The sequence below is a fragment of the Podarcis liolepis genome (assembly GCF_965112155.1).
Source record: "Podarcis liolepis genome assembly, chromosome: 4".
Classification (NCBI taxonomy): Eukaryota; Metazoa; Chordata; class Lepidosauria; order Squamata; family Lacertidae; genus Podarcis; species Podarcis liolepis.
Window position 1 is genome coordinate 45,975,279 of NC_139558.1, and position 11,955 is coordinate 45,987,233.

Sequence of the window (11,955 nt, forward strand, 5' to 3'; positions counted from 1 at the left end):
TCTAGGTGCAGGCTTTATTTATTTAGTCACAGTGCTAAACTGGGAAATGTGAAGACTAGGAGTGCTCATTTCAGTGGAGATTTTCCCACTGGCTAGTCGCAATAGGCAGTTAATGACCATATCCTTGGCTTGGGTGGTCTTCATGTTCCTTTCTTGTGATAGCTTCATGCTGATTTGATCTACATTGGTCATTATGAATTCTGATGCCAAGATCTGAGTAGGGGATGCACTGCTACCCATGCCATCCATGATATACTGCTTGTACAGCTCCATCACCTTCTCCTCCAAGTAGTTATTCAGTAGTGAATTTGAGAGGGGTTGCTGGTGTTGCATGATGCTGGCCACTCTCCAGCATGAAGAATACCTATTGGTTGGCTTGCGAGGGACCTCAGCAGGTGGCATTGATATGGATTCCATTGGTGGTGGGATCTCTGATGACTCCAGGAATGGACCTATCCCACTATCATAGGTAAAATCTGTTTTAACTGAACTCATAGGCAGTACCTGGTCACCAGCAATATGCAGGTCATTGTAATTCTTGCAAATGCTTTTACAAGAAGGTGGAACTAGGTAAGTGTCTCTGTTGATAGCAGGTCCTGTACAGATTTCCACAGCTGGAGATATTTGCCTTTCCAATACTGGATTTGGAGTCTGTGTATCCATCTGCCTTCTACTGTTTCTGTTTTCATTGGAACAAACAGAGAAGATGAACTTGCCAACAGACTTACATCTCCAAAAGAGATTTCTGTCCTGTGTTTCCTCTGTTGATTCATAGGTAATGCCGTTCAAAGACCTCATCTCATGTACTGTCTCTTCTCCTTGGTTGCAAGCGAGCTTGTAATTCATAAGATCATGATAAGGAATTATACAGAGGTACCCTTCTGACAACATCTTCTAGAACTGGAAAAGAGAAAGAGCTAGCATGAAGCGCAATGTGACAGGAGCAAACAGCAAGCGACATAAGTGTGTAAAGTACAACTGAAACCATTACCAGCTACTAGGGAGATAAGAAACATCAACCAGATTGGGATAAATTCTAGGTCATTAAATGCACGCTAATTCCAAAGGGGTTTGTGAAGCTTTGCCTGCATTTACACTGCAGCTGATTCTGATTTCCTGACATTTTGCACATTAAATTTGAGCTTTCACAATATGTAAAAGCCACTTTTTGAAAACTAATGGAATGGAATGGAGCACAAGTTTAGTGCTCATTTGATTCTGGGGGGGGGGAGCATTTGCAGCCCCCTTAAAAAGGAAAATCATGGAAGTTTAGCATGGCAAAGCATGTGCTCTATGACTGAACTACAGCCCTTGCCCTGAAAGGTTCTATGGATCTAGAAAAAAGGAAAGTATAAAAAGCCGAGGAAAGTAATGTCGGAGGCAAGTAGGCATATCATCTGAGATGACCTAGCCACATACTTACTTTTCTTTCACATTCTGATTCCAGCTTATGTTAATATACAAATGGCAAGAAACAAGAAGTGCCTCAAAGTTTAACATCAGAGAATACATAATGGATTGTTTGTTCTTTTTCATCCTACAGATGTTTACAGGGCTTAGGAAACAGTTGAACATTATGCTTCAAGTATAAACTGGAAGGCTGTTAGTTAAGAGAGAAAATGGCAGTCATTTCAGGGAAACAGAACAGAGGTTATTTATTTATTCTATTTAAGAAAGGCACAGAACCAAACAGCAATGGGGTTTTTTTGGTGGCGGGGGCGAGGTAGAGGGGAATTACGAAATGTTCCTGGCAACTTTCTGAATAACAGCAGAGAAGTTCTGTTCTTTTTACTTTGGGGGTTCAGGTTCTTAAACTATTTCTTTATAACATCCCCCCTTTTTTACAGTTAGAGGGATGTTGCCCAGCTATTCACACCCAATGCCTACAGCTACTCTTCCTAGAGATAATGGATCTCTGCATAGGAAGAGTGCACAGAGGAAAGGGCATTCAAAAACATCGTCAGCACAGCTTGTGTGGAGCTGACTAGAAATGCAATAGTATTGTCCACCTACTATTACTCTGCTTTTAGGCACTATAGGAAAATCTTGGAGAACATAAATCTTGGTGCATGTCTTACTGCACAGTCAGAGTTAGTCAGCTATTGCTGTGTATGTTACCTATTACGTCTATATGAAATTAAGGGTGGATTTGGTCAATTACAATATCTATGAAGGCAGCGTATTATAGTTCCTCGATCTTTCCTTCTCTTAGTATATGGTTTAAGTTCAAATTCAGTTATATTTTTGACACAAAAATATCTGTCGTTTTTGTAAATGCATGCTACAAAATTAAATCCATTCAACAATAACAAATTACCCCCTCCCCGCTCAATTAGGACAAGACGGCTTCAACCATGAAGCGCATTGCTCCATAACCAACCAAGTGTATGCGGTGGGTACAAGATGACATTGTTTCATTTGAGGAGGTTATAAATGGATGCCATACTTCAGTAAGTAATCAGCATTCTGAGAACCATTGAAAGCCATTGGGTAAGTTTCACTCAATAAGATAAGACACATTTAATTTCCACCCAAGTTCTTCAGTTTAACTGGTTTCATTTGCAGTTTAGACTGTAGGTCTAAATCCTTACAATTCTAGATTGCACCTCATTGAAGTGATACAGGCAGCATCATAAAGCGTGTACATCAGAGACACATAGCAGATAACCCAATGCACACACAAGAAAAAATAATCTGTATATGGTATAGTCTAGTTCTCACTTACCTTGAAGAACTAAGCTGCTCCTTAAGGCAAGGACTGTGCAGCAGCTTGCAATGTTGTGCAGAAATGTTGCACAGGCATTTGGTTGCCTTAAAAGCTTCTTATGTAACACTTCTTTTCCGTTACTGTAGCTCATGGGTAAGAGTTTCATTTACAGCCTTGTAGGTGGCAAGTGGTTTCCACACACACCGCCCCCCCAGGTCTCAAGTCACAATAGGTTCTTAAACGGAAGTCTCTGTGCAGGGCATAGGAGGAGCTTTATAAATAACCATCTGCTGTCAAACAACGTTTAATTCTTTCTTCCTCTTTTTGTTCCCACACAAAGCCTTTTTGTGAAACTAACTGTTGTTAAAATAGTTTGTTGCTGCCTAATCTGTGTTCACCTATCAGCCAATATTTCCAGACTCACTGAGAACTAGAAACATTTTTATTTACAGGCTGTTCATCATAAAGTAAAGCCTGTTGGGTAGCATTGCATGCAGACATAAAGAAATATTTTAATATATAATTTATATTCATTTCATAAAATGTATGCACCACTTGAGTATACATTTAAGAACCCTCAAAGTGGTTTACATATACATACATATATATATATATATATATATATATATATATATATATATATATATAAATTATCAATAAGAACCATAATTTCAGACTTTTGAAATAGCAAACAGAAATCTGAGCTATGATCAGGAGAAACTGAAATTTCCTCCTTTGTTTTTAGACCTGTGGTAGAATGCTTAATAAGCCATCATTTGCCATCTTTGGCTGATGATCATTTTTACGTACAACTGATGTCTTTTATCTGTAAGTAGGAACTTTCCTTGTCTTGGGGAAACACCATCACTCAGTGGTGAAGCACATGCAAAAGGTACTGGGTTCAACCCCCTGTATCTCCAGGTTAGGGCTGGGAAAGACTCTGTCTGAGATCCTGGAGAGGCACAGCCAGTCAGTGTAGACAATACACAGCTGGATAGGCCATTGGTCTTATTTGGTATAAAATGGCTTCCTACCTTTTTCTCAGACATGTGTCCAAGATCTGTGATTTTTACTGTGCAGTCTGCCACTGAAAGCTTTAATCTGATGGTGGTTTGAGTGAGGACTCCTTGCAACACAATGTGAATTCAATATAAGCTGTTCTAATTATTCTGTATCCAACTTTTACTCAGATTCTTTGGGGAAATGAAGTGTGCATGTGTGTGTTTTCTTATTCTGCCTAGTGGTGATGGGGGAGACAGCTCTGGGGGAGGGGGCAAGAAGCAGCATGACATTCTAGAATTGCAAAGTTGGCTCACAGGCCCTCAAAGGTTGGCAACCCCAATTTCTAAACGGGCTTAAGAAAGAGGGTTACTTTCCCTCCTCAGATTTGAAAATGCAAAGTGCATTTCCTCCAGGATATCCTCTAAGCATAATGATGCACATACCAGTGCCTTCAGAGTTAGTTTAAAAATGGCATACAGTGAGTGATTAAATAAGATTGAAAACAGTGTAGAAGCAACCTTGGTCTAGCCTCTAACTTCAGCAATGTGATCTGATCTTCTAAAACGTTGTGGTTGGTATGTTTGGAGCTATGTTGTTTTATATGTGATAAAAAATTCTTTTCAAAAAAATAATAAGAATACTCTTTAAAAGAAGATGTTGTAAGAAGTAAGCAGCTGGAGCCCCCTAGTGATAGATAAAATGTGTGAAACTACTTTTTAAGCGTAGCTGTGTTTTGCTTGGTTTTGCTAGCATCCCTTCCCTGCCCCTTCTTAGCCGATACAATCCTGGAAAATAGATATCAGCTTTAAAAGAATAGCGTAGTGGGTCTTTTACACAATATATGCAAGTTGGCTTAATGTAGCAACAGCAAATGTGGTAAAGCAGAGAAATAATTAAAACATTAAAAGCATTAATAACAGTGCTTTCCACTGCAGATTACATTTGCATAAGAGTCTTAATATGGATTTATATGATTTAAAGTTGCTTGTCCCTTAGCATTTAAGCAACACATTCCTTTTCATCTTCTAAACAAACTTTTAACATTTGACCCACTTCTGAACAGCCTAAAACAGACACACACCAGCAAACAGCCCTTGGCATAGGGCCAGCTCCAGGATCGAGAGATTGGGGAACCTCAGGAAAGTATTCCCTGGAAAGGCCCCTGTGGGAGTGATCTCCATCAGCAGGGTCAGACTACAACATTTCACTACTTGAGGTGCAACAGGAAATAGCTTCCCCAGCAACAGTAGTCATGGCAAGGCAAGTTATTTAGACATCTGTGGTGACATCTGTGGTTGAAAATACCACAAGTGCCTCTTCTACCCCCCACCCACCCCCCGGCATCAATATGGCAATGGTAATAAGCTAAATAGCCAACAGTTTGCTTCCCTTTCATGGCACCCCAGTCAGTTGCCCCTCACCTTATACCCTCCAATGTTTATCTGATGGAAATAGGGACATCCTATTCAACAGCGACAACATCTGACTGGCTTGCCCTAGTCACTCTGGGTGGTTTCCAATGTATATAAAAACACAGTAAAACTTTAAAACATTTAAAAACTTCTCTATACAGGGCTACCTTTAGATGTCTTCTAAAGGTTGTATAGTTACTTATCTCCTTGGCTCAGGGGTCACATAGCTTCATTTCTCCAATGAAAATTGGGACATCCTAAGGGGAAGCGAGACATTCTGGGATCACATTGGAAACTGGGATGGCTTCTGTAAATCTGGGACTGTCTCTGGAAAACAGGGACACTTGGAGGGTCTGTCATCTTGGAGTCCAAAATGTCTTGGTCTGGCCCTGAAGCAATTAGAATTGAACCAACAGCAAACACAAGTAGGAAGGTCACATTTCTGCCATATCTATCCATGGACACTTTCACCTCACTGACCAAAGGTGAATGTGACTGTATCACAACTATCCATAAACTTTCCAGCTACTAGCAATGGAAACAGACCATCCCACAAACAGGTGGAATAAACACACCCCATATTCTAGCATCTTTCTTTAATGTATTCATACATTGCTGGCTGATTTTTTTATATACTAGCTGATCCATGTTTACGTAATATGAAGAGAGGCTTCCTAACCTTGTGCAGAACTGAATTTAATTAAACCTTAGATAGAAGATTAATGTGCAACAATGCAAGGAATTTTGTAATTCTAAAGCATTACTCCTCCTGCCCCTGAGTATAATATGCTACTTTAGCTGATTGCTGCAGTGACTGCCTTAGGCTGCAATCCTGTATGTATTTACCTAGACCACCTAGTAATCCATTGAAGGGTGGAGCTTAAATCTTCCTTTCTTTTTCAAAGCCCCTCTGTAGTCAACACGATTCAAGTTTGAGTAGACATGTACAGGATTAAACTGCTAGTCATCAAATTTATTGCCACCAAAGTAATTCATCATCAAATACAGTGTGTGAAAACTAAATTGCAGCAGTTAAACTGCTAATTCAGGAATCTTGTTCAACCAGTCTAAAATGTGAAGAGGTCCGACAAATTGAATGCAGAGAAAGTGTCACTTGAATTAATATAGAAAAGGGAATTTTAGTACAAGTGTTTTACTTCTTGCCCATGATCAGAGCAGCCTAATATTTCAGAAGAGTGAAGAGATTTGTGTATGGGAGCAGGGGAGGGGGTGGCATTGGCAAGGGAGGAGGGCAATTCTCTCAAGTCTCATCTGGTGAGGGTTCCAGTTGCCACCAAGTCAGCTGTCTGGCAAAAGAACTTTGTGACAGGGGAAGCCCTGGCTACCTGTCCGGGGCATTATCTAATCTACTCCTTAATTTGGCCTTTGGGGGAGCAGGGACAGGTGCTCTGCAAGTCAGTCAGAACCTCTGCACACAATTAGGTGGAAGGTGAAGGAGTCGGTTCCTTTGCTTGAGGGTGGAAGAACAACATGTGAAAGCTTGCCTTTGTCGATACTGTAACAAACTTTATTGAAGCTTGTTTGTGAGCCATCTTGTAGTGTGTGAACCACACAGAAAACTTTTTGCTGAAACTCAGTATATAAATATTCTGAAGAAAGAAAGAATAAACATTTTAATGCTATCACTGGAGTTTGGGTGGCCATCTGTCATGGATGCTTTAGTTGAGATTCCTGCTTTGCTTGGTAGAATACAGGCACAGGCTATCCTCTTGCTGTTTCTTGCATTTCAAGATATAATTCCAGGCAACATTTTTTTAAAAGGTGCAGGAAGAGGGAATCTCTGGTCCTCCAGTTGTTGTTGGGCTCCAACTCCCACCAGTCCCCGCCAGCATGGCCATGCTCAGGAATAATAAGGGTTACAGGGTCCAGCAATGTATGGAGGGCCACAACTTCCCTCTACACCCTTTAAAAAATCAGGTTCAAACAGCCTGGTGAGAATGCATATAGATGGGCTTGCTGCACTGAAGTTCTGAACTGCATTCATTGACTTATCACAAGATGATTTTGATTTATATCTTGCATTTTTTCTGTTGCAATTTTAATAGCATTCAAAGCAAATGTAGCTTCTCCTGCTTATTTCACCAATTCCAGTCAATCTTCCCAGTACTATCCTCATAACTCCACACCCTCTTGCCCACCCTACCCCAAAAGACAGAATTTATTTTCAAAATGGCATTTCTGTTCCACCCATCCCTTCACATGGGTATTCTACATAATTCTTTTCAAAATGTAACCAATTTGTTATAAGGCATGTATATGCAGTAATTCTAGTGTTGTCCCCAGCATGCAAAGAAAGAGAACGGAAGTAGTAAAAGTGTGGGTGCATGGATGCTAAGTTATAAGTGAGCAGAACATATAAGACAAAATAACATTATTGCCATTTTCAGGGGATGCAAGTTAAGACATGGACCTTAACTTAATGCTTATTGCAGCAGAAGTGAATTAGTAAGAACTCTTTTAAAAATGACATTTTCAAATCGTAGAATTTTTACAACAGGCATGGGAATGGAGCTGATTTCCAGAAATTCTGTATCAATAAAATTGAGAAATTGTGCTTAATAATAACATAAAAATGAGAATGGAGCTCAAGCTGCCATCCACTTTATATGCAAATGCTGGTTTATGATACTGGAAAAAGCTTCTAGTAATTAGCATTCTGGAATATAGTTGGTTAGTGAGTAGGTTAGATTTAAAAAATACCTCTAAAAGAATAGGACTTAAGATCAAGAATTCATATTTATGAGCTGATATTTGGGGAACTTCTGGCTAGGGGGGTTACTTGTTTGAAATGTCCAATATGGAGTACCCAACCAAGTTTTCCGTCTTCTAATACACAAGAATTTTATTCATATCCATAACTGACTCACTATGATTGGCCAGTGCAAGGTTGACTGGATAAGAGGATTGCATTTCATCCCTTTCCACAAACCTCTGCACTACAAACAAGAAATCTTGTTTTGTTCTCTAACCAGAGCTAATGACTGTTGTTGTTGTTGTTATATTATTATTATTATTATTATTATTATTATTATTATTATTATTATTTACCTGCTCTTCATCCTAAGGTCTATGGACAGGTTGCCACACTAAAACAGAATATTAAAAACTGTTTAAAACAACTTACTATCACAAAAAGAAGGTGGGTCCTAAAAATATACACCTCAGGGATCAAAAGCCAGGGTAAAGAGGTGCATGTTTAGTATTCACCAGAAGCTAAACAATGAAGGTGCCAGCTGCACATCAGTGGGGGGGGGGTGGGAGTTCCACAACTTAGGGGCCACCACAGAGAATGCCCTCTCCCATGCTGTGACCTCCTGAGTCCATAGAGGAACTACTTAAGGGGCACGCTCTGCCAATCTCAGCACCAGAGGGGGGCTGTAGGGAAGGAGGCCACCTGAGCCCCCAGTGAGAGTGCTGAAGCCAGGAGCACCCCCACTGTGAACCTGCTCCTTCCAGGGGAGTGCAGCTTCCATCCCTGGACATGAGAACCATTTTTCTTAGCTGGGTATCTTAGTATAGCTGTTAAAGGCTATGTAATTTCACCCAACAAAAGGACAAGAAAGATTTACAAAGAAACATCATCTTGGTTATGAACCAAAGTATTTTGAAAATATGTCTCTTTCAGCATTCCATAATGTAAAGACTTCTCATATATCACAGCACATCTACTAATGAAGTTTCTACACCTACTCCCCAAAAGACACATTTTAGTTATAACAACTATGCAGTTTTCCCCCTAATAATTACCATATTTCATTCTGCCACATTTTATGTGGTTGACACAGAGCTGAAATATGCAAGGATATGATTGACTAAAAATGGGATCTTTTTGCTGACGATCTGTAGCTGCTATCAAGCTCTTATCTTTAGTTAAGACAAATGAGAGCATAACTGAACAAACCTTAGGTGGCTTCCTGTATGAACAATTCCATTTAATTTTGGGAATTGTACTGTACTGCCTGTACTCACCGCAATTATAACAAATTGCACACATCCAAGAGCATATGAGCCCTGCATAATGTTGTGAATTCTCCCTCACCTCAATGCACTGTGCCCATCCCCAATACTGTACTGGAGGTTCAATATCAAAATCAAATGTTCATTAACTGACTTCTAGTTTGTGGGTTTGTTTATAAAAAGTATTGTTATCTTGCCATTCCATTACAAATTGTACAAGGTGTCTTTACAGTGTAATAAATGTATTACAACAGCAATAGAATACAAAATAATCAATAATAACAGAGAGAGGCAGCAATAAAACACTTTTGATTATTTATTATTTTATTTATTATTACAACTTGTTGCACACACTTTACCCTAAGGTCCTAATTAACATATTAGAGAGATTAAAATTAACAACTGGACAGGCCAAATGCCTGGTCGAAAAGTATTTTAATAAAGAGTGCTTTCCCTTTTATTGCTCTGCACATCTTTGTACATTAGAGTAGTAGCTTCAAACTAAGAGTGGTCTACTGCAGAATAAGAATATAGATAAACATTTCTGAGGAAAAATTAGGTATTCTTTTTGGTTTTGTTGTTTATGTGGGTACATAATTTTGTTTCTAATCATCTGCAGCAGTGGCAGGGCCACCCCCCTCAGGAAGCGATGTGGCCACACTAAAAGCCTAACAGTGACATTATTCAGAATGGACCTTTTGATAAGATGGTATCTGCAGGTGGCCCTCTCCTGTGGAGTGATCAGTTAGGCATATAAGGAATGAGATATTTTAGGTATCTCAACCTGTATAGGGCTTTGTACGCCTGTCTCAGCACCTTGAATTTAGCCTGGAACTTTAATTAGCAGCCAGTGTAATTCTTTCTGGTATACTTAATTTATAAATGAGAGAGGCTGCAACTTACCTTTGGGTGGAAGTCTTTCCATGAGCTTTTTACACGGAAGTAATGGTTACGTAAAGAATGGTTTATGCTTCTCATTGGCGGGGACTGTGATACCAGGGGCATTGTTATGGGTGAGGGAGCCCAAGCCCTGGATCTTTCATACTGAGTCCAGGATCTCATGACTTTTGTCCTCCCATTATTGTTATTTTTACTTTGCTCACAGGACAGATGATACACTGCAAAGCAAAATGCTGATGAGACCCAAACCACCTGCCATCTTAATTTCCCCAGAAATATCTGTACATATAAACCAGCATAATGCAAATTTGTGTAACAGGCCTGCATCCTCAACCCCCAGCATTAGTCCTGCATAACACTCTTGACATGTATAAAATGTTGCTTCTTTATTAGTGTAGTTCAAGTCCAGGTATAGGGAAAGGAGAGGGTTAAAGCTCCACTTTTCCAGAAGTCATCTGTATCTAGCATATTCCATTTATATATGTGTTGAGGTTCCTCTGAAGGATTACTGGGAAAAGAGTTCCCTGAAGATAGAAAACTAAGATAAAAGATAAGTCTTTTCTTACAATGACTACCTTTTTTCTTTCTAAAGTCCAAGTGCAAAGCCCTGGGCTCCTTTGGGAGGAAGGGGGAATATAAATTTAATTAATAAATAAACTATGAAAAAATACAATAAATTCCTTTGCTAGTGTTGCTATTTTTAAAATTAAAAAATCATAAAAGGTTCAGGGGTGTAAACACACTGCTGGAAGAAGAAGAAGTTTAAATTCTAAGTCGTATATTTCCTGGTTTGGAAGGATAACAAAATAAATTGACATCAGAAAACCATGCAGTATCCTAACCCCAGCAGCGTGTTGCCCAGTCTAACTACCAGAAATTCTTTTTTGCTGCAGTCCAAAATATTAATAGGTAGAAGAAACCTGTTCAGCCATGAACACTATTTGTTTAAACATCTCAGCTTTTGATTGCACTTCTGTGTTCCTTGAAAACGAACAAAAAGGCCTATTGTCTGTGTTCATTAACCCACACAGCTGACCTCATCACAACCCCTTTTTAAACAAAGCAACAGAGTAGAAAGCCACACCTTTTATTTCTATGGATAGCTTGGTTTTCAATATTAATTCCAACCAAAATTAACTCTAGTATCTCTTCTTTGCAATGCGGAGTCTCATTAACACAGTGTCTTAAATGTTTTGACTGCTTTGCTGTACTTATGCAAAATAACCTCAAGAAAACTTTCAGGCTATTAAGAATGTGCCATTGACACTCTTTTTCTTAGCACTAAAAGCAATCTGCAGTGACTTGCTACGGGGACATTTATTCTCTCTGGAATGGTGCAACAGAACTAATTTCTTAACTACCCTACCAGACTGCTTTTAGTGCAATCCATGTTCCGGGTATGATCTGAAAGTACATGATGCAACCAACTTGATTATCCAACTAATCAGGTTTTCCTAGACCACATGCATACCACCTTGGGTTCCATAATTGAAGAAAGGCTGAATATAAATTATAGAAAGTAAATCCAGAAATAAATCCAGAAGCAAGCCCATCGAGTTCAGAAGAAGAAGAAGAAGAGTTTGGATTTGATATCCCGCCTTTCACTCCCTTTAAGGAGTCTCAAAGCGGCTAACATTCTCCTTTCCCTTCAGAGTGGCATCTTCTCTGGGGCTGGGAGCAAGCCCCACAGAAAGTTGGTAGATTGCCCTCTTTTAAGGTGCCAGTGATGGCTTCTAAGTTGCTGGGGGATCCATGATATATATGTGATATGATTATGAAGCCTGGGTGCTTGTCTTCAGAAATGAGCTGTGGTGTGTGTGGCTGATGACAGGATCTTTTCTGTGACTGCCCCATGCTGTAAGTAGCACCCCTCAGAAATAGCACTTAGCACCATTTCTCTTTTAGGCAGCAAGTTAAAAAAACGCTTATCTTCTCCTAATGTGTCATGCTGCTGCT

The 11,955-nt window shown here is 39.5% G+C and overlaps 1 protein-coding gene across 1 annotated transcript; it reads right to left on the bottom strand.

Moving 5' to 3' along the window:
- TASL (TLR adaptor interacting with endolysosomal SLC15A4) lies at nt 1-2,908 on the bottom strand. The gene is made up of 2 exons (XM_083500434.1): nt 2,726-2,908; nt 1-900 (listed from the first exon to the last, which is right to left on the bottom strand). Exon 2 carries the CDS (start codon nt 889-891, stop codon nt 19-21), a length of 873 nt encoding a protein of 290 aa, XP_083356560.1. The 5' UTR covers nt 892-900; nt 2,726-2,908; the 3' UTR covers nt 1-18.
- Nucleotides 2,909-11,955: the final 9,047 nt, after the last annotated feature.